At 41.0% G+C, this 26,897-nt stretch overlaps 1 protein-coding gene across 2 annotated transcripts; it reads left to right on the top strand.

Annotated features, from left to right (window-relative positions):
• Positions 1 to 1,561: 1,561 nt before the first annotated feature.
• Positions 1,562 to 26,615, top strand: ccdc50a (coiled-coil domain containing 50a). Of its 2 annotated transcripts, XM_079647089.1 has the most exons (12): positions 1,562 to 1,861; positions 5,404 to 5,466; positions 10,055 to 10,184; positions 14,116 to 14,206; positions 14,931 to 15,033; positions 19,920 to 20,720; positions 21,779 to 21,927; positions 22,685 to 22,729; positions 23,051 to 23,200; positions 23,340 to 23,422; positions 23,522 to 23,628; positions 24,414 to 26,615. In XM_079647089.1, the coding sequence occupies exons 1-12, from the start codon at positions 1,807 to 1,809 to the stop codon at positions 24,431 to 24,433; spliced, it is 1,797 nt and encodes a 598-aa protein (XP_079503215.1). In that variant the 5' UTR covers positions 1,562 to 1,806; the 3' UTR covers positions 24,434 to 26,615. The 2 variants fall into 2 exon arrangements, with proteins under 2 accessions (XP_079503215.1, XP_079503216.1); XM_079647090.1 differs by lacking the exon at positions 19,920 to 20,720 and having other exon boundaries at positions 1,572 to 1,861.
• Positions 26,616 to 26,897: the final 282 nt, after the last annotated feature.

The following is a 26,897-nucleotide window of genomic DNA, read 5'->3' on the forward strand; positions in this document are numbered from 1 at the left end:
TTTTCTATTTCTATCACATTGACTTTGGAAAAGTAATCACCTGTCTCCCATGCCAATTTTTTAAAAATAGAATATATTCAAGAACATCTTATGCAAAATGCAACTCATCACCAAAAACCGTTTAAAAATATCCATGAATTCAATATCTTAAAACATGTGAACACCAGCAATAGTCCAGCCCCTGGTATGACAGAGCTAGACTGACCTGACCTCCTCACATGATTGTATAAATAACCGTGTAAAACTATATTGGGAAATCAATGGTTGCTTAGTTTTCCATCTAGTTACAAGGGACTTTCTTTTTGTCTTTGGCTGATTTGATTTTCATTTACATCATGAAATCAATGCCCAACATATAACCAGTAGACCTAACTGCAATCTACCCGAGGTTATGTATTCCCAAACAGTGGGACATAAAAATGATGTATAAAATCCTTTTTACTTTTAAAAGGAATAGAGAGGCAGAGAGAAAGAGAGCAGGAAGAGCCTGCAGACAGCTTGCAATGCACAGATGTGCTTTATTCAGACAGACATAAGGTACCAACCTGTGTAGTCATTCTACTTCTATTACATTCTAGTTTTTTAACTAAAGCCACCTGCAGCACCCTCAAGGCATCATTATTCATTTTGATCAGATATAGCCCAGGGAGGCGTGTTCCCTGTTGCTTTGTGCTGAAGAGGACTTCTTGCAGCTGAACCTAGAGGCTGGAGCTGCATCAAACTAACCAGCTGTAGCTCAAATTCTACCGGAAGTATGATAATTTACTCTTCAAAACAAAAGCATGGATGTTGAATTCATGACTGCTGATGAAAAGAGGTTTGGTGAGGATCCTTGGATTTTAATGTCTTGTAATAAATGGTATTTCAGCCATTAGTGATGTATACATTATTATTGTACAATGTTCTCATTTTGGATGTATTTTTGTGGCATCATTTCCCAATTAAAAAAATCATTTATAAACAGGACCTTTTGTGATATTTTCTAAAGGCCCCTATAAGGTTTCAAATCGCAGCTCTGAGCATGATGTGCGTTTGTGCAGTGATTCAGTTTCTGTCACACCCAGACTGTCCTGATGAAGCATATTAGCTAAATGTTGTAATATCCAATATGTTTTTTTGTTTAGCATTCACTTAACTCAATTATTTAGTCATGAATGTTTATTTTTGAAAAATATTTACGACTTAAAAAAACCTTAAACTCTCATTGATTAACTGTGACAGCACTTAATGCTAACAACAATGTATTATTCTACTCTTACCTACAACTTTAGGTTTGATGATAATACATTACATATGTTTTAAATATCTGTAGTTATAAGTAATTATTTAGGCGGTTTTCTTGTTTTAGTCATGTTACATTTTGACTGTTTTAGGGGAGTTTTGGCTATTTCCAGCGCCATATAGATATAATTAAATACAAATAGATAGATTCTCTCTATATGGCGCTGGCTATTTCCATACATGCAAGTTTCAAATAATAAAGTCCAAGTGTTTTATTTTGAAATGTCTTAAGCGGAATTGGTGTGCTGAGTCACTGCGACTTGACAGGCTGGTCGCGTGAGGGTTCAGGGAGGGAGGGACGCTCGTAGAAAACCCTACAACACGTTAGTAGCTGCTAGGCAATTACAGCAGTGACGAATCGAGAGAAGGTGGCCACCGAAACTAATCAAAAGGGCCGTCCAGCACCTAAACCATCAATCGGGTTTATGAGTAAAGGCGATCAATCAGCCCGCGGTTAACCTTCGGTGAAACGCGGAAGTGTAATTCAACGTCAACGTTTTTTTGTGACTTATTATCGGTGACAACATGGCTGAAACTGACATTAGCATCGACAAGAATAAACTACCTGGAGTGAAAGAGGGTAACGTCTATAATATATTCGTGTGCAGTACGCTAGCTCTTTAGCATCACATCACTAGCTAGGTGATTCTAGCTAGGCTAACCGAGTGAACACAGGTGTATATGTTTGCTGTTGTGATTGTGATGGTTGGTAGCACAGCTTGCTAGTTGATGCTAAGGCTGTTAATTCTGGAGTCAGGTGTTAAATACTGATTTTACACTTCTTGGCCTGGGTACAGATGTCGTGACATATTTTGTATCCCTTTCTAAATACGCTGTAAATTAAGGCCACAATGCGAGACATTATTTAAGCAAGGAGAAATCAGTTGGGAATATTATATCCCAAATCACATTAATGGTTTGGATTATGCTGAAATGGTTTGTGTGCAAATGAATACAGTCTACAATCTGTCACGACACCTGTGTGTGTAAATGCTTTGTCGGAGCCAAGTGGCTTAGTACGGATCACATGGAAGTGTTTGCGTGTTGTAAGCTATGTGGAGGACTAGATGCTTTGTTTGTTATGATGAAAGCAGCATGAACAGTGGCCTCTTTATTTTGAATTTCTTATCTGACTGACATACATTGGAAGAACTTGTGGCCTACATGGTAGAGATCCTGTGTTACAAGTAAAAGTCCTGAATTCGACATTTTACTGTACAAAAGTACTTAAAAGACTAGTAAAATGACTCTCTATGCTTAACTGCCAATTTCAGGATAATATATTGTTTTACTTTATTGTAAAAAATGTGCGTTAATATGCTTATCACTTTAATGTTGCAGTTGTTAGCTTACTCTATGGTGAGTATTATAGAAATAATTTAAATCCATCACTAAAGTTTTCAAATCATTGTACTGGAGCTTACACTTTAAACTTGCCTCTCAGATCTATGTACTACAAAAATAAATTACTAGTAAATTTCAGGTATCTTGAATTTGTATTTTAAGGACAGGTGACCTAGAACATTTCCACCATTGCTGACCGTTATGTTTTGCTTTTGGCTTCGAAATCTCTCACTGCTTTGAAATATTTCATGAAGACTTTGTCACCAGGAAGAAAGAACCAACACCAGGCCCCTTCCCTGAAATGCTCTGTGCTACTGTAACTGATGTGAAGCTGGAGAGTGGGGCTTTTACACTGAGGCAGGGTTTGGATGTGAAGCTGTGTTTGTGGGGAAGACCTTCCTGTCGTTGTGAAGCAGCTGCTCAGCAGGATGCTTGGTATTCTGGTCAGAGAGAAGGAACGTGCATTCCCACTGCTTGGCTAGCCTGCAGAGGCACAGACTAAGAAAGCTGCTGGAAAAGTTTCAAATTTCATCCCCCATGTGTGAGGAATCGAGTAAATATTGTGAGCTGTCTAGTCGTGCTGTAACTCACAGATTTACTTAGCTTGTTTTTTGCCATTTCCCTCTGCGCATAAAGTGGTTCTTTGTACTTCAAAATCATCCTGACACCACAATGCACAAAGTGATCAAATGATTGCCGCTGTAATCCGTTGTCACTTGTTGCTTTTGAAAATAAAATCAAGTCAAATACTGCCTTTAACCGACATAAGCTTTCACTGTCACTAACATTGTTAGAGTAGTTAAAACGACTAGTGTTCACGCAGCTATATTGGGCAGAATACATCTCAATCAAGGTTCTTGGCTAAGAAGATTAAGCATATGGTTGAAAATAGTCTGTGTTGTTCAAATCCCGTATTGGTCGGGGCTTTGTGGAGGCCTCGCCCTCCTCTTCTCAGAATCTGCTTAAATCCACCCAGTCGCCTCCCATCGTATTAAACTGGACAATCTGGACCACTCATCAGGGTTTTGTTTGAATCCCAGGCGATGTTGTGCTTGGCTCTAACGCATGCTCACACATACTCATAGACTGTTGCCGGTTATAAATTTTTTATACGGATGAGGTCATCTGTGTGAGAGCAGATGATGGGCTGTGAGCCTGGCAGCCTGGGGTTACTGAGTGGGTTTTCTGTGCAATGAAAGCTGAGAGGAGGAGAGCTGGAAATAAAAGATTAGTGTCACATAAAGGGTTGACTGAATATATATGATGTATTAATTATCAACCTATAACATAGGGTAGGTTGAAGAAATACTCAAGAGTAAGTAAAAGTATCTTTGGTCTTTGCTGAACAGAAGCCACTGCCAACAGCAGAGCTGAGTGTGGCTGCCTTTGAGATGAAATCATGACCTCTTTTTGTTCTTCTATATTTGATGCAGTGATGTTTACACAAGTTTTGCAGCTGAAGAAACGTTTTCTTGACACAGTATTTGAAGATGTCTATGGCAACCCTAGTGTAGTTAAATGCATGCACTGAAGACTTCAAAGCAGATGCTTTTAGATACATGTGTCCTATATGCTATAGGGTCCACATCCATAATTAGCTGAGGCTGTGAGAAAGGTCTTGAATATCCCTTTAGCTTTTACTTTTTCCTACAAAGGAAACGGTCACTATTTGAAGACTGGTGCATCCAGAATATTTTTAAATGAAAGAGTTCCTCATACAGAACAGTTCAGATCGATGTGTAATGTTTTTACAAGGAAACCCCCCTCCTTTAACCATTTTCACAATTGTTTTCAGAATAACTGTTTACAGGCTTCACTAGCCTTATTATTGGAAAATCGTAGATGGAAAGTGTGATGATATTTCGGTTTTTTTCTGTAAAGTTGTAAGATGGAAATTAAAGTTCATGATATTAGTCATATGTGATCAGTTTGAGTCCTTGCAGCTGAGGAGAAAATAGGCCAGCTAAAAATGATAAGCAGCTGTCAAAAACTCAGCTTCAGTACGTAGGTGTGACTCACTGGTGGTATGCTAGCTGTACAATTAAAGTTAAAACTGTGTTATGGTTACATATATTTTTGGCTGATATGCCGCCTTTTTAAAATACATATAAATACATGAATATCTGACCGAGAAGATGGACACCCATATTGTTTATCGTAGTATTACTCGTGAACTGTCCACCAGTTTAGGGAATTTACCTTAAAGCTTGTTCCTGTTAAGCACAGTTCCCCCTTCTTACGTCCCTTTGCACCTCTGAAATAACTTTAAATAAGATGAAACTCAAAACTCACCACAATTATTTAGGCTTTTACAGTCTGAGGGTGAATAGTTGTTCTTCTTTCAAAGTTTCCCTTCCTGTCTTCACACACAGAAATAACCTAACCACACTAATCATACTGAGGAGAAACAGTTTGTTCCAGTTTTTAATCTCTTTAAAAGGCAAATCCATAAATCTTGTGGACTCATCGTGAGCATAAAATAAATCCATACATTTTAATATCTCTTAAACTACATTCATGTAAAAGAAAAGAGATGCTAAGGGATTCTGGTTAACCCATGAAACCTGACCCCCTGTACTGGTTGTGAGACAGATTTAAGTTTGTTGCTCTACATGCGTGTGTGTGTACTGTGTAGTCAGTTAGGCCAGATGTGGAACACCTGCAACTAAATGTCAGATACAAATCTAACATCTCATCTGCCTCAAGCTTTTCTTGTACCAGCTGCATAACTTTGAGTCTGAATTTTTCCATTTCAATGTGTTTCCTTTTCTGTTTCAGTGTGCCGAGACTTTGCTGTGCTGGAGGACCACTGCCTGGCCTACAACCTCCAGGAGCAAGAAAGTAAGAAACTACAAATCAGCCATGCTTTTTTAATTTAATCTTCCCAGCCCCCATATTTTCCCTTTTTAAGAGATGGGTATTTCCTAATTATTTCAAAGAGTGGACATTTGCTTGTAATGTCACTGATCTGTGCAGACCCGGTTCCAGAATAAAATGACTCAGGGTGCATCTGAGATTAGAGAGGGTGCAGTGGTAAAGTGCTATTTTTATAAGTGGGGAGTGGACCTAACACCCTCTAGAGCAGGGGTGCCCACACTTTTTTGGCTGGTGAGCTACTTTTGAAATGACCAGCTAACCGAGGTCTACCAACCAAAAATAAAAACCCAAATTGCAAGGGTTGCTGAATAACACGTTTTATTTTTACATGGGATAACTACAATAGGGCTGCAACAAACGACTAATTTGATTATCGATTAATCTATAGATTAATGAAACGATTAATCGACTATTCAGACTACTACTGTGTGCCTTGCACAATTTCTCAAACGCTCTTATTTAGCCATCAACTTTTAGATTTAGTTTGAGGTTGTTTTAGGCATGTGTAAACTAACAATGAAGACAATAAAGATGAATACTTGATTCAAAAATACATATATTATTAAATTAACTTAACAAATTGTGAACAAAATTAACATTGCTTTTTATTTGAATTAAATAAATAATATTTCACATCAAAAGAAACAACAATGTTTTAACAAATCTTATTAAATAATCTGATGACAGAACTGGAAACAGAATAGCTGAAACTTTAACAAAATAAATAACTCAGTTACCTCTAATCATTAACCCATGTTTGTATAATGTAGTTAACTCCGTGTGTTGCTGCTAGCATACATAACACCTGAGGTGGAAACGTTACTCGTGGATGGGGCTACAGAGCTACTCGAAAGACAGTCGAACCCGGTGCATTCCTCCGTCTGAATGTGGTGCACTTTTGCTAAATGTTTAGACAAATTGCTCGTGTTACCGCCCTTACATGCTAAACACTTTTGGTGACGAGCATTGTCCACCTCAAGACGGGTAACATGTAACCACACCTTGGAGCGCTTCTCTCCACCATCTCCTCCGTGTGTTGCTGCATGTAGCAGATGCGTGTGTGTAAACTGCCCCGCCCCCTTGCAAACAGACGGGGGAGAGAGAGATCTCTTCTGGATTGGAAAGGTCGAAAATACACCGACCATAGACGCATTTGTTTGTCTTTTTGCATGTTAGAAACGAGTTGGCGACACTAAGACTAAGAGATAATGTTTGTGCAGCAATAATACATGACCTTTCTCTTTCTCAACTCGCTACTCGGAGGGAAGTCGCTGTCATATGCCTTGTGAACACTCCGATAATGCCTCTCCACGTTACCTTTCTTTGGCAGAGCGACGCTTGCTTTACAAATAAGGCAAATAACCTTTGAATGTGACATCACAAAAAAAGATTCTCCCTCCCATTCTGTGTGGAAGTGGTATGTCTTTAGCTTTTTGCTCGTTCCCGCACTCATTTTGTTGTTTGTCTCTCCCGGCCCTTGACTGATTTTGTATCGCTTTGCATTCTGGGTTAACAGACTGGAAAGCAATAGGTCGCTTTTTCTGTCAATCAAGTCAACTCCTGAATTAAGTGGCAGGGAGGCCAAAGGAGGAGGGATCAAAACCTGTTTTGTCTATTTTAACGGAGCTGGATTTTTTTTAATTTATGAATGACTCGCGATCTACCAGCATTGCCCCCGCGGTCGACCGGTCGACCGCGGTCGACGTACTGGGCACCTCTGCTCTAGAGGGTCCTCACCTCCTCTAGGGGGGTCCGGGGGCATGCTCCCCCAGGAAGATTTTTTGTAAATATTAAAGTTCAAAGGATCAATCTGGTGCACTTTGAGAGCAAAATTAAGAGATCTATGGATCTATGTGCTCTTTGCTTGATTCTTGCCTTCCCAGTCCCTTATCATAAGAGCATGGCTCCAGCTGTTGTAGCCAGTTGTGGTGAAAGCATCTGACTTACTTGAACCGAAATGTCTACATGCTTAGCAGAAGATGGCATCTTTTTTAAATGAATATTCCAGCCAATCTCTGTTTTGAAACCATGAGCTGCAAAATTAGCACCTTACCCCACTGTACAGGCGAGTTGGGTACTTTTTAAAATATACCTACCTGGGCAGGCTCTGTTGCTCTGTTGCACCCTTATGCACCCCCGTAGAACCGGGCCTGGATCTGTGGTCAACTTCAGTCTGAGAACAGCCTGACTGCTTTATTAATAAAGGAAATAAATGTTCATACAGATATTGGAAGTCCATTTCCTGTCTATTAAAACACTTCAGGGGTCAATGTGTTCTCCATCAGACCCCTTACATCACTGAAGACTATATTTGTCGAGCTGACCTGCTGCATTCTACTTGTAGGTCACTCAATGCTTACTTTGCAAAAGAAAAAGCTAAGAAATATGTTTTCAAAGCGTCGCTGTAGAAAAATGATTGCTGCCCTTTTTTCATTTATGGAAAATTCTGGAAAACTCTCCCAAACTGCAGCGTCAGTGGCTGCAGTTTGATTAAGCCGACATAAACCCTGCTTCAGCATCACAGTTACCGGTGTGAATGGTGCAGGTTGCCACAACAATACTGTATCAGGGCCGTGGCACACTACAGTAGACTGCTGCATGTGATTACACACTGTGAGATACTATTGTCGTGCAAGTGTGTGTCCCTGCATGTCTCATTAGGTTAGCTGGTGCTTTTATGTGTGTGTGTAATTAGCCGGCATCTTTTCCACATGATGTAAAAAAGGCACTTTGGAGACTCCCTGAAGAGGGTTTGTTCCCTCGCTGCTGATTTTCTGTAAGTGAATTATTAGGAATTGCTGAAAATCTCCATCTGATGAGAACTTGTGAATACATTTTCTCATCAAAAGCTCATTTTGCTTTAGTGTTTCCTTTTTAAAATATTCTGTGTAGAACTGCTTGCCTTTGATTGTAGGTTAGTGATCAAGGCGGGTTGAAAGGACGTTTTCTGACCCAGACATAACAAGGCCTTCCTTTGATCAGACACAAATGAATATGTGCAGATGGCTGCGATGGCCACATAACCTCCTCATATCCTCCACCTTCAAATAAATGACAGGAACCACTGCTTCTGCTTTTAGGTTCTGAAGGAAATTAGTTGATTACTATTCAAATGTTTTGGGGGGAGCTTGAAGCCTTTTGTCTCATAGACACTCTTACTTATCTTAACTGGGTTATTTTATTTCCATACATTGGTCACAATAAAAGGTTAAATTATGCAAAAAGCTCTTTGAGTAAGAAGGCCAGATGTCACCCAGCCTTGCCCTAAGTGCAGGTTTGGCTTTTTTAGCTGAGATCCATATTGTTTTGAGTGGCCTTTGTGTTGTCATTAGCCCTTTTTTAAAGCTTTAATGATCCATGAAGAAGGGTAATCCCCCTCGGCCCAGTTTGTTGCCATAAGAACTGATCTGCTTTGAGCTAAAAAAAAAATCTTTATTTCACCTTTGACCTTGGCGGTCACTGAGGAGTATGCTGCCTGACTTCTGAATATGCAGGGTCCCTTTGTTTCCTTGATCATATCAACAGATGGCCATCCCCAATTGATTTTATATAACACATTTACTTCAGATTAAGAAGAGTTAAAGCAGAGTTTTATTTCCATTTAAAATGTCTAGCCAAGTGCCCATGGAAATCTTTTCTTCACGGCGCTCTCAGCACTTTTCTGGAATGTGTTTTTCTCTATTTCAGCTTACAGCTTCTCACTGATATGTCTGAGGTTCAGACACTCTCTCACCCCATCTCCCCTTTTCTGAATGACGCGAGAGCCTTTCAAGGTTGCGTTTTGTTGAATGAACGAGTGTCACGGTGTCTGGTCATGTTTGTTTTGCTGCCTTGAAAGATGAATCAGTTTTCCTGTTGAGATGTGGCGATGGATAAATGATAGCCGTATCTTGAGTTGTGACATCAGTTCTTCCCCCTTGGATATATGTTTTTGTAGGTTGTCATAAACTTTAACAATTGATCAGTGTTATCCAAAAAAAATCAATGTCAGCCCTTTGACTTTTTATCAAGTGTCCACAGCTGTGACTCACAGCTTCCTCTTTCAATCCCACCAGTCACAAAGCAGGAACTTTATGGAGCCTCTCGCGGGTAAATTGCCAAACGTAATTTGGTCCTTTTCACATGAAAGCTGCGACCTGATCGATAGCCAGGTGAAAGAGAGTTGAGCGAGTGAGTGATGCCCTCCTTGCTTACAAAGTGTCCGGAGTGCGTCAGCAGGCAGGATTTATCATCTGTTATGTTCCACAACTAGCATCACACAACCTTGGAACAGCACCTCAGCTGAGGACAGTCGTTTCTCAGTGACTAAGAGCGCTCTCTGTTTATCACCAGAGACTGAGCGCCTGTGTGCTCGATGTTCATCTTGTTCTCTTCAGTCCATCTTAACAACACTGCCGCTCATCTGAGAGGAAATACTAACGTGTGAATCTGTAAATAAACTCTCTAGTGCTCTGCTGCTCATCACTTCTCTAATTCCACATCACCACAGGCCCTCTCTGCCTTGTTTGTACACAAGTTTTAAGAGTAGTGCTTATGTGTTTGTGTCCAATAGTTGAGAGCCACTTGGCGTCCAACGTCAATAAGAGCCGTCTGGTGCAGACGGACCTGCTGGTGGCCAAGAAGCTGCAGGAGGAGGAGGATCTGAGGGCCAAGGGCCAGATCCAGAAGCAGCACGTTGAAACGTAGGTGTTTCTCTCTCTCTCTCTCACACACACACACACACACACACACACACACACACACACACACACACACACACACACACACACACACACACACACCATGTATACATCAGTTCAAGGGACATTACATTGACTTACATGCATTTCCTGGAGACTTATCCTAACCTTAACCATAACCAACACATACCTAACCCTAAACCTTAACCTTAACCTTAACCTTACCCTAATCCTAAACCTAACCAAGTCTTCACCCTAAAATTAATGATTCCCCTTATGGGGACCTTCATTTTGTCCCCATAAGGGAGGCAAGTCCCCACACGTGACTACTAACAATGTTAATTCCCACTAACAATAATTTTGTGATATCTGTGGAACATTTGAAGGAAAAAAATCAGTCAAATCTATCTCTAACTTTGTTGATTGTGTGTTTTAGTTATTTTTTGGAATATGATTTACACTCAAACAATCTTCACCATGCAGGAGGAGACAGACTATAAACATAACTGTAAAAACAAAAGCTGATTCTTATTGGCGCTTCATTATTTTAAATGCTTTATATTTTACTTCTGAATATAAATACTTTTTTAAATATCACATTTATTGTCAACACGTGTGTACATTGCGACTCCTATATTCTATATGTAAGCACAAATCAATTGGGGAATTTGACAATGAAACCATACACACAAAAGTCGGGTAGGCAGCCCATGAAATGACGTGGTGATGATATTATCATTATAACTTATTTAATATCAAGACTTCTTCACAATACTTTGCAATAGTAGTTGTGTGCAGTATTGCTGTGGATGGCATCTGTTTCAGATTAGTGCAATTACTCCCATACCCTATAGTGACAGATTTATGCTTCACCAGCGAGGGGATCCATCACTCCCACTAAAGATAACTCCAAACTGATTTATCGTTCAGTCTAGATTTGACCCTTTTTATCGTCGTAGATTCTTAGGTCATGGCTTTCATTTATTACCAGCGTGTTCATACACTTTCATTCAGTTTGTGCTCGAGAGCAAAGAATCAGAATCGGTCATATTCAGGGTTCGTACGGGTGCTGGAAATCCTTGGTGGTTTCAAGGTTTGAAAAGTGCTTGAATGTTGGGAATGGTGCTTGAATTTGGGATAAAGTGCTTGAAATTGTAAATGCTTTACTTCACTTCTTAGATTAAAAGAAAATAAAGAAGTCGGACCTGCAAGTGTTTTTGTTACGTGTGACCTGGGCATTCTGATGAGTGATAGATGACAGTGTGCCAGGAGGTTGCCGTTTCAACGAGCGTTGGCTATCAGAAGACAAATACAAGCCATGGCTAAGACGAGGGTCAAGCCCACGAGTAGCCTCCTGAAAAGTTTGAAACAAATAATTTCAGTTATTCACGATGGAAGAGTCTGCGCTGACGAGCCACATGAAAGGTACGCCGCAGTAGAGCATTTTGGTTTAGGCTAACGTTGCATGTTACATTTGTTTAAGCTAACGTTAGCAAGCTGAAAAGCGAACTCGATGAGGGATAATAATAATAATAATAATAATTGCATGGGACAATCATTTCAGAGGAGCGCACCTATGTTAATATGTGCGTTATAGTCGCCATCCTGTGGTGTTCAGAGGATGAAGCACTCACTGTTGTAATTCAACCCAGTCTCACGGTATTTCGTGTTATAGTCACCAAATATAATCTATTTATTCGACACAAAGCGATTTTAAAAGCAATGTATTTCTACTGGTAGTATGTTTTCGTGCCTAAACCAAATGTGACTTGCTCTATCGAAATCAGTCACATTGACCCGAAGACACATTTTCGTTTGTATTACTGGTCTGGGGGAAGCCGGACAGAGAAACCTTGGGTTGATTGACTGAGTTGATAACCAGCGTCGTAGGACCGCTTAGCGAGATCTCGTTTGTTAGGATTAGTTAAGATAACTCAAACATATCCAGGTTATGTTGAACTGGCTTCGTAGTACAGTTTACTGGTGGCTGCATAGCAGCGCTAATGTCAAAGACGCAAACATTATACATTATATTTTAATTTTAACAGGATGCCCTTACCCGCCGCCCCTGTGTATTGTGTTTGTGTACCGGGGAAACACTCACAAGAAACACCGGCTGTTGTTATGCTTTGAGCATTTACATGTTACGATTATCCAGAAAAGCCTGGTTTGGACACTTTATGGGCTGAAGAAACATTTCTATTAAAGAAATAATTATGCATTTCTTTATTTTTATGCCTATAATAGCTAATAACTTGAATTTTTAATCAAATTAATTTATCAATTATTTTTTATATTTTATTGTAATGTAGAGACAAGGCTTTTAGTGACAATCATGTATTGCGTTACAATTATATGTAAAAAATAAAATGTCTAAATATGATATTTGGCCTCGAATCATCTGAGGCCTGGCGCCTCCCCTGCGATCTTTGCTATTTTAGCAGATCAGAGTCCGGTTGTTTAGTTCACTTAAGAGGTCTCGGACTGTGTTCACACCGACCCAAACGAACTGCACCAGCAGGTAAACGCACCAGGGTTCGATTCAACCGGACTAAAAGGGGTGGAAAGGTTCGCAAAAAAAAAGTTCTAGTTCCAGATCTTTTTGGTGTGAATGCAAAATCCCAGGAACTATTGGAACTATTTCTGGGAAAAGTACTCCGGTGTGAAAGCGCCTCATGACATTTTAATTTGAATGATAATGAAGTCACAGCTTAGTGCGATCACTGCTTCACAAACATACACGAGCAAACACACACATACTGTATAGTAGCCGCCCCCCGGGGAGAGGCCAGATGCTCCCCCATCGAAGCAGGCAGGTCAATGCTGCTCGGCATGCTGGGAGCTCACACTGTCATCCACCCTCCATTTACCAAAGGCACTTTATATTCACACACTCTCAGACATGTGGCTGAACACACACACGGGAGAATGCAGCATCCCTTGCTTCTCAGTATGTGCTCATGAAGGCGTGAGAGGCTGTGGCTCAGTGGGTTAGTGCGCTGATCTTCGTATCAGGATAGCAAGCATGTCCTTGGGCAAGACACTTCACCCCAAATTGCTCCTGTGGGGATTGCCCACAGTACTGAATGTATGTAAGTCGATTTGGATAAAAGCGTCTAACAAGTGTAATATAATATTACGGTGCTTCTGGCAAACATTACACTCGGAACGCAAACTGAGAAATTATCTTTGCATACCAGCCCTCCAGGCAGATGGTGTTGTCAAATCACATCTGTTAAAGATGAGTGAGCCAAAGCGAGCACAAACATGCTACCTCTCACATGTTGGATGACGTCACTGCTGATCACTGCTCCCTGATTAATTAAATGGTTGTGTGCTGCCCTTGGTTCACTTTGCATTTATATATATATATATCTGTTTTTGGCATTGATGAAGGGTTTTCATTCTCTACGATATTTGCAAATTGTTTAATTTTGTTAGGAATTGTTACAGTTTTCTATTAAATGTCTTGTTTAGTTAGTCATAATCCCTAAGATGTTCAGTGTAATATGTTTATCAAACAGAACAGAAGGAAATATTTTTATCTTAGGAATAAAACAGCATTTTCTGTCCACTTATCGCTGCAGCCCTATTTATAAATGCACTCTGGTCTGTCAATTCAATTTGAACCTAATGGCAAGAAAGTGGAAAATGTATACAATGTCAGGGAGTGATATAAAAAGTATTGAAAGTCAGAAGAATGCCAACAATTGAATCAGCAGAGAGTCCTCAGAAGAGAGTCATAAAGTAATACAAATGAGAGATATAGGGAAATAACAACGTTTTAAAACAGTTGTTCAGGGCAAATCGTCAATAACTATTTTACATCAAACGTTGATAATGCCATTACCCTAAATCCATAAATGGTTAAATGTATGTTTTCTATGTTCTCTAAACCCCTCCCCATGCACACATGAACTCTTTGGAACCTCAGAGAGCGTCAAGACAATGAGATCGCCCAGGAGATTCAGGAAGAACTGGTCCGACAGGCCGAGCAGCAGCTGAAGCAGGAAGAGAAGGATGCGGTAAGAAACACGCACACACAAACTGACATCTCTGCACAATGTTGGGAACATCTACCCCGCCCGTCTGTCATTACTCTGAGTATAGGTGTACTGTACAGGGTGGGTCATTCCACTGAATCATCACTTTGTGTCTCCCCATTGTAATAAAGGTTACAGTGATCTGACCTGTATTTAAGATGAATAACAATGGCTGCGCCCTACATAAAGAGCAGAGATTCAAGTATATCCCAATTTAAATGTTTCTTCATGATAGTGTAGAGACTGGGTGTGTTGTCTTTTTTTAAATAAAATAGTTTCAGACTTTCTACAAATCTTTATTCGGGAAGTAGTTTTACAAAAGGTATTTTTTCAGTTACCTAAAACTCAGTTTACGTGTGGCCAAAACAGATACAAACAAATACGTGTATACAGTAGACGTGGACTCGTAGATGTTCTGTTAATCTTTCAAAATATCTCAAATGCCCCTGATTATTTAATTGTCCTGTTGAGTTTAAGGAGTGGTGGTTCCCATTGCTTCATAGTTCTGTTCAAATGTCAGTATTTTGGACTGATTATGGCACAAACATCACCTCACCACTGTAAACCATTATGCTTGAAGCTACTCTGACTTCAAAGACTACTACCCAAAACAAAGTGACATATTTGTTACAGCTCAGCCCAAACATGGAGTTTCATATTCACGTGGGGCGTCTCGTTTACTGTGGCTTTGTTTGTTTGTTTGTAGGCCATAGCTCGTAAGCTGCAGGAGAAGGAGATGAAAGAGGAAAGGAGGAGACAGAAGCAGATGGAATCAAACCTTGAGGAGGAGTACTTTGAGGATCATGGAGGTAGGCAGAGAATCACTGACTCAAGCTTATTATGTGGCTGTTCCTGCGTCGCCTGTTTTAAGGACCTGAGAGAAGATGTACCTCCGCCTCTGGCAATTCACTTTTCTTTCCAGGTCAGGATGGGTAATGGTTTGCCTTTGATGCTCCACAGAGCTGGAGACTGTGGCACGCTCGAAGCAAAGATTTTGGAATACATTTATGAGCTCATAATGAACCTTGAAGGCAGGATTATATGTTCCTACAGAGAATTCTTTTTCGCTCCCATTCAAAAGGAAACACTGCTGTTAAGGCTTTTAACAGTGCTCCAGTTTTATGATGCTGCTTGAATTTGCTTTGAAGACAGATTGAAGCTCAGATATCAAATGAATCTGTGGGTAATGATTGTATGAGGAAAAACATTAGGATGTACCATCTAATGATGCATACCCACACATTGTATCTGTCCTCCTTCTTTAACATTGGAGAGCATTTAAATGTCACACATCTGTTTCGAGTGTTTTCATTCACACGTCATCCCTCTGCGTGATTCATCCTTTTGTATTGTCTGTACTTTTTTTACCGAAAGAAAAACAGCAGCTAATTAAAATGCTTCTAATTCTTTTTGATTTCCCTGTTAAGTAACCCTGAGGATTGACCTACAATCTGGGTTCAATGCAGGAGCAGGATGTTAAAGCATAAAGGAGGTTCAGCATTAAAACGGTTGCTGCCGCTGATATGTCGCCGCAATCTGACAGCAGTTTGGCTAAGGTCTGAATGCAGTTATTTTGAGGCTAATGTTTGATCGTGAGTATAGGAGGGAAAGTTATTTCATATAAGCTCATGAAAGTTAGCTCTTTAGCTGCAGTGTTGTCAGCCTGTGGATCTAATCTGGCTCATTGTCTGCCTGAACCCTTTACTGGGATTTTGTTTACATTTAGCATAACACAAAAAAACAAACTGTTTCCACTTCCTCTGCTTTGTGTTTTTCTGATCCAAACAACTTTCTATTCTCTGCAATGAATACACACAACTATATAGTATTCCACTTTCTCTGCAAGTGCACTGATACGATACGATACGATAATACTTTATTTGTCAGATCAACCCTGAAATTTGACTTGAGTCACAGCAGCTCCATGTCCAACATCAACAGACAAGTATCCAGACACAATACATGAAACACAAACAACAAACATTTAACATAACAGCACAATCAGTGAGAGAAAAGCTGCTCAAAGAGCCTTCAGCGTGCATCTGATCTGGGATCAGCTCTGTGTTTACTGTGAGGATTGACTGATGCACGAAGGAGTGCTTCAGTCTGACTTTATTGAATGGTGGGACCCTGTATCTCTGATTGGATGGTAGCAGTTCATATTCACTGTTCAGAACATGGTTTGGGTCATAGAGGATGTTGTTGGACAGCCTCACTAGGTTGATAGGCTGAGTCATAGAGTCTCTGACAGGGTTGACCAACAATCTTTGAGCAGATTTTTAACAGGTGGAGCAGTTTTGATTTTAAAGCTGCTGACAAACATTTGTACCAGGTAGTATTGCAGTACTGCAGAATAGACATGATCACAGATGTAAAGAACAACAGAAGAAAATATTTCTCTGCTCGCCCCAAAAGACCTAAGACGGCAGAGAAAATAAATTCTTTGTCTTCCTTTTGCACAGATATTCAATGTGATCCTTCCATGACAGCAGATGGTCAATCATTACACCCAAATATTTGTATGAAGCTCCCTGCTTGATTTCATCTGTATGGATGACAATGGGGACTTTATGGGAGTCAGATGGTGGGCCAAAAATGATTTCCTCAGTTTTCTTGGTGTTGATCTCCAGAGCATTGCTATCAGTCCACTCCACCACCTGATGTACAGCCTGTTGGTGCAGCTCAGGGTCGTCTGTGTTACTGAGCAGACATATTATTGCAGTATCATCAGAGTACTTCATGATGACTTGATTTGGTGTGTTGGTACGACAGTCATCAGTGTAGAGAGTAAAGAGCACAGCTGAACTCACGCAGCCCTGGGGGGCCCCTACATTGGTTGTGATGGCAGATGAAAGGGTGTGAAGCTGACAATTGAGCGGCCCGACCAACCAAGCAAGCAACGAGGCAGAGGCAGAACGTCCAAAATACAACCCAGTGTGGGCATTTATTACATCACGAACACATGACACACAGCCTCAATCCTGTTGTTGCTGTGAGCACAGTCACCAGCCACAATGATCTCACACACACTCTTTCAAACAGAAAAACCCCAGAGCCTAAATGCACAACCCAACAGGACACAGGTGAGGGGGGAGCAATTAGACACAGGTGGGGGGAGGAGACAACACAGGGCACCAGGTGCACACAATCAACTGCGACAGACATGGGGAAAGGGGAACACATTTAAAACATAAAATACAATAAACACTACATCAATCAATAGTATAAAATTGTATACAAATGTATGCACAGTGAGGAAGTTACCTTCGTCACACAGGGTTTTGTTAACCTTCACGAGTTGCTCTCTACTAGTGAGGAAAGCAGCATGCCAGTAAATCAGGTATGGATTTACTTCCATTTTGGCAATTTTTGACACCAAGATGTCTGCTTGTATTGTGTTGAATGCTGATGAGAAGTCTAGGAAGAGGGCTCTTGCATAGGTGTTGCGTTTATCTAAATGTTTAGTGATGATGTGAACCAGAGTGGCCACAGCATCTTCCGTACCGCACCCTTGTTTATAGGCAAATTGGTATGGATCCAGTTTGTCTTGTGTTGTACTGATAAGAAATCGGAGCAGAATTCTTCCTAGTGATTTCCTAATCACTGAGGTGAGGGCTATTGGTCCTTATGTTCTGGTGTTCTGACTCTTAGGAATAGTTTTGTCTGCTCATAATAGGACTTTTAGTTTTTCACTCCTTAGCTGTGAATAGGGAAGTTAAACAGTGGATGCAAAACAGGACCGCGACAGAGAGTAGTCAACATCTGTTTATAGATGCCTGGTTTAGATACTACAGCACCTCACCGTGTATCCACTGTGTTGACTTGAGCAAATGTCCTCAGCTGTCCGTCCGTCTGTCCTGCTGTGTCTGAATCTCATCAGCTGCCCAGGTGTTCTCCCTCTCTGTAAAGCTGTCACATTTGGCAGGTGCTTAATGGAGTCCCAGCCTGTGCTTGCTGACTGAGCCAATCTGCCCCGCTCTATTTATACTGGAATATTTGTGCCTCTGCCAGGTTCACTCTCTTTGGTTAAATAAGCCCTCACCTCAAATGTGCCCGTTTCGTGCGTGTGTGCATACAACTGTAGCGGTGTGAATGTACACACAGTGGAACAATGATTCAGCTGCCTTGTTGACCCTGGCCTGCATCTAACACTGCACAAGTCACAGTGAGTAACCAGACACATTTATGAAGGGTATGAGAGTGTCACTGTGCACAGAGGTGTTTCAGTTTTAGACCAAATCTCTGAGCAATTGAACCATCTTGTGCTTGTGACAGTTTAATTTAAAATCCCCTCCCTCTATGCTCATACACACACACACACACACACACACACACACACACACACACACACACACACACACACACACACACACACACACACACACACACACACACACACACACACACACACACACACACACACACACACACACACACACACACACACACACACACACACACATTCACACCAGATCATGTTGCGTTTCATCCGGTCATGTAATTGGCTGCTCCTCTCAGGAACCGACCGCCTGCTAGCTGTCTTAATCCAGTGGATTACAGTTGCACACAAACCAGCGGGGGGGCAGATCTGTCTCAGCTTGACTCGTAACAATTGGAAGGAAGAGAGAGGTTATTTAGAAGAGAGCAAGCACTTAGACTTGCTCTTTTGGTGTATGTGTTTACCAGTCAGGCCGTTTTGTACCTGCCTTCTTTTTTCAACCTTTTTTTTTTGAAAATCAACCAAGCCTTGTTGATGGGAGGCAAAGCAGTCGGTTAGATAACCTGAATTCCATTGAGCTGACTGGCCTCTGCTGCTTTACCCAGCTCTAAGTTTTTCGTAAGAGATGAGCATTTGTTTTTCGGTTTTACCTTTTTAATTCAATCTTGCACAATTTATTTACATGCACCAATTGGGATTCTGTTTTGACAAAGCTGTAGGCTTTTTCTAAACTCAGTTGTATGTTTATACACATCAGAGAAAAATATACAGTCAACTATTTATATAATAATAATCTAACTCTTTATTTATTCATACAAAACTATTTAAGAATCAGTTTCTTTACAGGCAAGCAAAGGTGTGTGTATATTATCGTTTTAGACACACCCCACCTACAGACAGAGAGAGAGAGAGAGACACGCTGTGCTTCTGACCCGCTCACTGTGATTACTCTGAGCAGTAAGCGTGGGAATTCATTAGAATAATTGCCTTGTTAGGTTTGTTGTTCAAAATGTATTAAGGTTGTACCACAATGCCATTTTGGACTTGCAGGTGTTTCAGATTGCCCACTGCAATTGCCGTCTTTTTCAACCACACTGAAGAGCTTAACATGAGGGCTGTTACTTCACATGTTGTTTGTTTATAAGTCTGAAGTATTTGGAGCTTTTTTTATTCTTCATGAAAAAATTGCATGAATATTACCTGTCTTTATTTAAAGCTCCAAACACTTTAAACTCTGACGCTGTTTAATCCCAGGGTAATGACCACATCTCTGGACTTTCTGGGAGCAGCCTCTTCCTCCACTCTTAACATCCACAGCATGTACTTTGTGTTTCCATGAATGTCCTCACAGGGGTTATGTCTAACTTACAGTACTAACCATCTTAGCTTACATCAGTCCTGTGTTTTTTGTTTACGTTTTCTATGTTCTCATCAACCATCCTCATCATTCTATCCTCGCCGCCCCTCTCCGCTCAGCTGCCAGACGACACCCTGACCCCGACAAACACCGGCGTCACAAATCCAGTTCCCCAGGCCGACATGATGCTTATGCTCCATTGAGCTCACATCGTGATTACTCTCCTGAATATAGCTCAACGCAGCCCAAAAGGAGCAGGTACCCAAGACAGGACCCAGCGGCACCCCACAGCCGCTCCCGATACCCCGAGCATCCCCTAGTGGCCGAAGGAGGGCGGAGCAGGCAAGCAGACCCCTACCCAGAGCACCTGCTGCCCTCTAAAGGCAAGCATGGGGACAAGTACCCAGAGTATGAGCCCACAGAAACTGGAAGAGCCAGGGGAGAAGTGGGGGACGACACAGTGGTCAGGAGGAAGGAGAAACCGGGTAGACCACCTCCACCACAGAGCACCATAGAGAGAGACAGAAAAAAAGACAGGCAGCATGACCGAGACAGGGGCAGAGACCTGGACTTGGAGAGACACATGGTGAAAGATCAGAGGAGAGAGCAGGACCCCAGGGGGGCGAGAGCAGGAGGAAGAGAGGATGAAAGACAGAGAGAGAGAGACAGGCCGAGACAGAAAGACAAAGACAGACAACGAGTAAGAACAATGAGCAGGGAGAGAGGATTCGAAGAGGATCCGGGGCACAGCAGGGACCGGCCGAGGGAGGGCAAGGCGTCATGGGAGGAGGAAGTGGAAGAGAGGGAGAGGAGGGCCGGGGTCCGGCTGCGTGTCCACTCCGGCCCCGAAGATGTGTTTGATGATCTGGAGTTGGAGGGCGGGGGTCCTGGCAGTAATTCTCGCTCCAACGGAGAGACAGGTACCGTCCCCCCCCCCCCCCTTGGGCTCTGGGGGGGAGTTTGTGTGGTGTGCGGCTTCTTGCTTTCAGGTGGTGGGTTCATCTAACTTTGCAATCGCTAACAAAGACACTGATTTCCTCCCTTCTCATGCGGACCACCAGTCACTTCTGAAGACTGATGTGATTCAAATGATGGTTTGAAATGATTTGTTGTCGTGCTGCTGTGGGTTTTTTTTCATTCTTGTAACGTGTGCTGGGTTGTTGCCGTGAGCAATGAAATGATTACACTGATATTTCGTGTGTTGTGATTTTGTCGTAGATTAGTTAATTTATTTTTGATGACCTCAAATCTGGTTTTCTCAAAGGGTTTCAGGGCTGCTGAGCTGGTTGTATTATCCCAAAAGTTGTAAAAACCTTTAATCAAACACACTGACACCAGCAGAGACGCCCTGCAGCCCTTTGCGGTGCCTCACCACTTTAATACAGCTATGATTGAATTACTCGATCAGTCAGAAAATCATTTTCATGAATTGAATAATTCAATTTGTCATTACTAAAAGGTGGGGTAGGTAACTCACTTCAGAAACACTTTTTGTTATATTCCATGGAATGCTCTTAACATCCCGATAGAAATGAATACATGAAATGCTTTGACAATAAATACATAAAAAAATGTCATATGCTGAAGCCGTAGTACTGTAAAAAGCACGACTAATTATTTTTGCCAGCCCGGCTAAAGTAACTGGATGGCCTACCTCCCTGTCAGCCTTCCATCTGTGCACACACTTATCTCGTGCCCTCATTGGTCATGTGCGTGTTTGTGTGTGTTGGAGGAGGGGCTCTGTCAGGAAGTCTGAAGGAAGAAGCAGATTTATTTCGACTTCGTACTTTCAAATTCTAGCGCACTCGAGCTGGTTTCTCCATTCTTACCTACTCTACCTTTTAGAAAAATGTCCAAAAAACAATCAGGATAAAAATGTATTAGAAGTCTAAATAATTAAAATATAAAATATGCTGATTATTTGAAGATGGAAAGAATCATTGTATCTATTGTTAACCTTACTTGCCGACCTCCACAGGTCGTATTGTGCACCGAGGGAGCGGAGCAGTGGTTGGAGAAGAGTTCGGAGTGACCGAGGCCACCAAGGGGTTAACGAAGCTCGATATCCGTGAGCAGGAGCTGAAGGACATGGAGGTGGCCAGGAAACTGCAAGAGGAGGAGATCAAGGTGAGGAAGGGAACCTGAAAAAGTGTTAGATATGTTTTCTGTATCTAAAAGATGAAGTTAAAATAAATATAAAACCCCCTTCACCAAATCTTATTCTAAATAAGTTTTATGAAAAATAAAAAAAAAGATTCAACCGTTAAAACTACTGTAGACTAGAAAAATGTAATTCACACAACATGTTCAACAACTCTTCCACCTGTAAGGATGCTATGATCTGCTAAAAGATCCCAGAGTTGTGCATTTTAAAAGTGCACACATCAATAGCTGGTCATTACTTAACAACCTCAAGCACTTAAACCTAGTACCAACAGCCAGCTGATTTTAGATCTACAATATAAATCCATTATCAAATGAAGGCTGGCATCAAAATAATGATCTAACTAATACGATATCACTTCTTCATACTTGTTGACTGGTGGGAATAATAGGTAGCTTTGAGGGTCTTTGGCATGGAAAACGGCTTAGATTGTCAAAATGGTGTGCTCAGTTCACTTTTTATTTAGCATGCTTAAACAACCCAGCTTTAATATCTGGAGCAAATACTGTAGGAAAGAAGCACCAGAATGGCACATTATGACATACATACATACATACATACATACATACATACATACATACATACATACATACATGTACACTATGTGATGTAAACGACTGAAGCCTGAAAAAACAAACTGAAAGGCCTCAATCTCGGCCGTTTCCTCTGTTGGAACAATGCGTTCCACTCGCTGACTTTTTGATTGTTCTCTGGTTTCAGGCCAGCAAGATGCATGTGCGTTCAGCTCAAGTGGCGCAGGACGAGGTGAGTCTGGAAACTGTTCTTATGCTGTCCGTCCTCTTTTTTTTATATATATCCTTTCATTTCCTGAGCTGAGCCAATTGAATCAGCTTCATTGTCATATCAACTTGAGTCTACGAGGCCTTTTCTCAACCAGATTGTTTCTGGCCCTAGGTTATGTAAAGTAATGTGATGTCCTACTGTACTGTGGCATTTTATTATTATATATTAAATGGCTGTGTATAAAAATCAATGCATTGCCCACACATGAAATGCACGAGGATGTGGAGGTTTGTTCTGTGTTAATTATCCAGTTGAATTGGATATGTCTGATGTATCTGGCAGGAAATCGCCCGACTGTTAATGGAACAAGAGAAGAAGGAGTACAGGAAGAACCGAGATCGGGAGAAAGAGCAGGAGAAGGATAAAGACAGGGAGAGGTATGCCCAGGAGAAGATGGCATATGAAAGGGGGCGACCAGAGGGAGACTACCGGGTAATTTGCTCTAACCAAGCTCATTTTAAAACATTTGCTTTTGGGTGAAATATTTTTGCAGTTTTAGAAAACGATTTTTGTTTCCACTGCGGTACTGGAACCATAATTTTAAGAAACCATAATTTGTGTTGGTTTCCAGCCCAGCTCGGAGGAAGTGGTCCGGCCCAGAACACGAGACGAGCAAGAACACCAGCGGCAGAGGCACCACAACAAGCCCTCCAGGTACAGACTCATTTCTCTTGACACCAATTATTTCCAGTCAGTCAAGAAACACAATTATCTTATTAATGTTCTGTCTCTGTTTTTCTCCGTCTGTCTCAGGCCTCCCCAGCCTCGTGGACAGGACTATGAGAACGTGAATGCTGGCTACGGCTACTCGGACCATGCCCCCCCCCGCGCTCCCACCAGACCCGAGGCTCATATCAGAGGTATGCTAACATTACAGCTTAGTATTTTACTAAAGTTTATCCTTTTAAACCTTCAAGGGATTGTATTTTTGCTTCAAGAATGGTGGACTGTCCTGACTGCACATAATCCAATCCCTACTACTGTAGAAAGTAGTGTTGAATTTGCTAAAATAACAATTAAGACAATAAATGTTCTCAACTCACACACCTTCCCATAATGAAAAATCTTCCAATATTGCTAAAAGGTTTTTATGCTTAGCTGAGTTAGAAAAGTTGGTGAATCGATGAAAGCAAAATGCGACAGAGTGCAAGGGAATAAATGACGTAAATAAAGCATGTGACTTTTGTCCACTGAAGCTTTTTAGCTTTTGACTACTTTTCTTTCAATTGACTTGTCCCTAGCTCTGCTTCAATGAACAAATACATGATCAAGTCCTAACCAGGGAATGCTTGTTTTTACAGTGCTGTTTTTGGCACCCAGGAAGAAAATATCAAAGTTTCCTTTCTCTACGAGTTGACAGTTAAGAGCTAACGGGGAATATAGGGGGGAGAGGATACAAATAGGAGATGCTGCTGCTTAAAGTGTGAACCTTTAGCTCCACGCACACGCCCCCGGAAGTTATATTTTTCCTTGAAACATAAACTGGTTTAAATATAAGAGTTATGTGAAGAAACCAAAAGCAGAAGAACGTTCCGGATCTCAGAGAAGACGAACTGATGTCTGAAAGTTGCAGTGCAGAAACACTTGGATGCAGCGTGACGTGTCAGTGGTGCTGATAGATCTGTCTGTCCTCCCTCTCTGACAGGTGCCTATTACAAGCGGTGACTCCGGCTCTCTACCCTGTCCAGACATACTGTCAGTCCTCCTTCGTCCTTTATTTTTTATTTATCTTTTTGTTTTACTCTCTGTCGACCAAAAGCTTGTCGGCAATGGGATTATCTTCTTCTTTTTTTTTAAATACCCTCCAAAGTTGGCCCGGAGTTAGGTAAGTGGGTCTCTGAGTGATGCAACTACACTTATCTGTCCCTTTTTTTATTTATCAATTGTGTTATTATTTATTTTAACTGACTCAACATCCAGACAAGCCAAAAGCCTTGTGACACAAACTCCCCCTTATTCTTAGCTGTCAAAAAGTAGAGGCTCCTCCCCTTCTGTGGTCAACATGTGCTGATGCTCCTGTCATCACAAGGGCTCAATGCCTCTGCTGGATATGACCGTGCAATCTCCAAATTCCTCTCATGGACGTGCCTGCCTGGTCCAACGCGGCTGCTAGTGTCTTACATACCAACATGGCAGCTGCTTTATACCTCATGCTGCAGTTCTGTTGTCTTATCATGCTGTGCTACGAGGCTACAGGCCCTCTCCATGTGCCACACAGCGTACCACTCCTGTTATTCAAAAATAAGCCTTTATCGAGATGCTGGTAGTTTTGCTTCGACATGTTTTACCGCCTTGTTCCAGTGCAGAGGAGGTGGAGCTTTGTGATGATCCATGGACTTTTAATTGGCTGTAGGCTGTCTTCTTCTTCTGCTTGTGAGGGGCACTGTTTAAGCCCCATCACCCTTAAAACTGTGGATGGATGATATTCTTTGTATGACTCACTGTTTCTATGTGCATGCTTACTGAAAGTGTACAACTGTGTACATGCATTTCAGCTCTATACCAAGTTATCTGGCTCCCTCTTTATTGTTAAAGCCACAAAAAGCCAATAATATCTCTCTCTTTGTGAATGAACAAAATATCTTAGCTCATATGCTGCTGTGAAATATATCACTTTCCTGCCATTATTTCTTATCAGCTTGTCATTCGCAAACCAAAACTGGCCCATAAAAGAACCAGTACCCAAATGAAATGCATGTACATTGCTTGTCTGTGTCAAAGCTGAATTCATGCTTGTGCTTATACGCACTTGTTGTGGGATTGAATATACGCTCTTTTATTTCAAAGTAAATATCATATTTTTGTTTCTTTTTTAATTGTGCCACCAAATTATGTTCCCTAGAGTGAAAAATACAAGATTCTCTCATTAGTCCCTTGATTGTGTGTCCAACGTTTCTTTCTTTTTTTTAATAAAGGGACCCTTTTTTATTTAATTTTTTTACCACTGTTTTGTTGGTTTTTCCGATTATTTTGTTTCTTTCATTTCCATTCCCCAAAGCTTTCCCGCAGTAACTTCAATCTGTTTCTTTGTCTTAAGCTCAAAGGCAGCCTTCATTTCCTGCTGGTAGAAAAACAAACATTCCCAAAGTGGAAGTGCATCTGGATGGAGGGAAATCGGCCAGAGGATCAGTTTAAATAGATATAACTGCTCAAAGGGACCTATTTTAGTGTTTTTATTACTCTGGGATCCATTATTTTCTGTTCATATTGAATAATAAGGATGTTAAGAAAAGTAAAAAGCACATTCATGCTTTTGAGTTTACCGAAACGTTTGTGATTCTGTCTTTCCAACATTTAGTGCTGTCTCCAAGTCCTCTTGTTGTATTAAAATGTCTTCTTTCAAAAATGATTCCTCCCTGTTCAGAGAAAGTGTAAGATGTTTGTATTGCCAAGGACAAACAAGCAGGTGTTGTTGAAATATGATATGTGCTAGTTGCTCTTGAAATAATGAGATTCGTGCCATATGTTTGTAATTTTTCAGGGACTTGAAAATGGGAAAAACGTAGAGTTGTGGTTGTAGCAGAGAAACCACACCTACCGAGGTGGGACTCCTTATTTAGTATTTGGTGGGAGCACCACCTTGTGGCCAATTGAAACAACACAAATGATATCTGATTGGAGTCGTAGTGAACTTGTGGATATTGCGCATCAGACATTATTTTGGAATAGAGCTGTCAACAAAGTGCTACATACATATTTTTCTTTAATCCAGGGCTTGTATGCAATCTACCAATCATGAATCAGCACATAATGTGTTGGCATTTGCTGTAACAGATTTTTAAAGTAAAACAAATGAAGTTGATTTTACCTATAGCATCTCAAAATGTAATAAATTTCAGCATTTCCACCGTTTGTGCATTTGACTCTTTTCATTAAGTCATTTTGGTCACTAATACAAAACACAGTAATTTTACCAGTAAAACAGGTTTATGCTTTAATTCACCCTCAAGAAGTTTCTTTAAGTCATTTATATCCATACTTTAATTTCCAGAATGTCCTCTAACCACAAGACACTACCGGTAAAACGATAGACAAACTGCCCACAACAGCAAAAAGATGTTTTAATATTCTCTTCATTTGAACTCTCCCTCCTCGCACTGATGCATTTTACCCTGAACAAATCTACATT

Source organism: Notothenia rossii, assembly GCF_949606895.1.
Source record: "Notothenia rossii genome assembly, chromosome: 1".
In the NCBI taxonomy this organism is placed as follows: domain Eukaryota; kingdom Metazoa; phylum Chordata; class Actinopteri; order Perciformes; family Nototheniidae; genus Notothenia; species Notothenia rossii.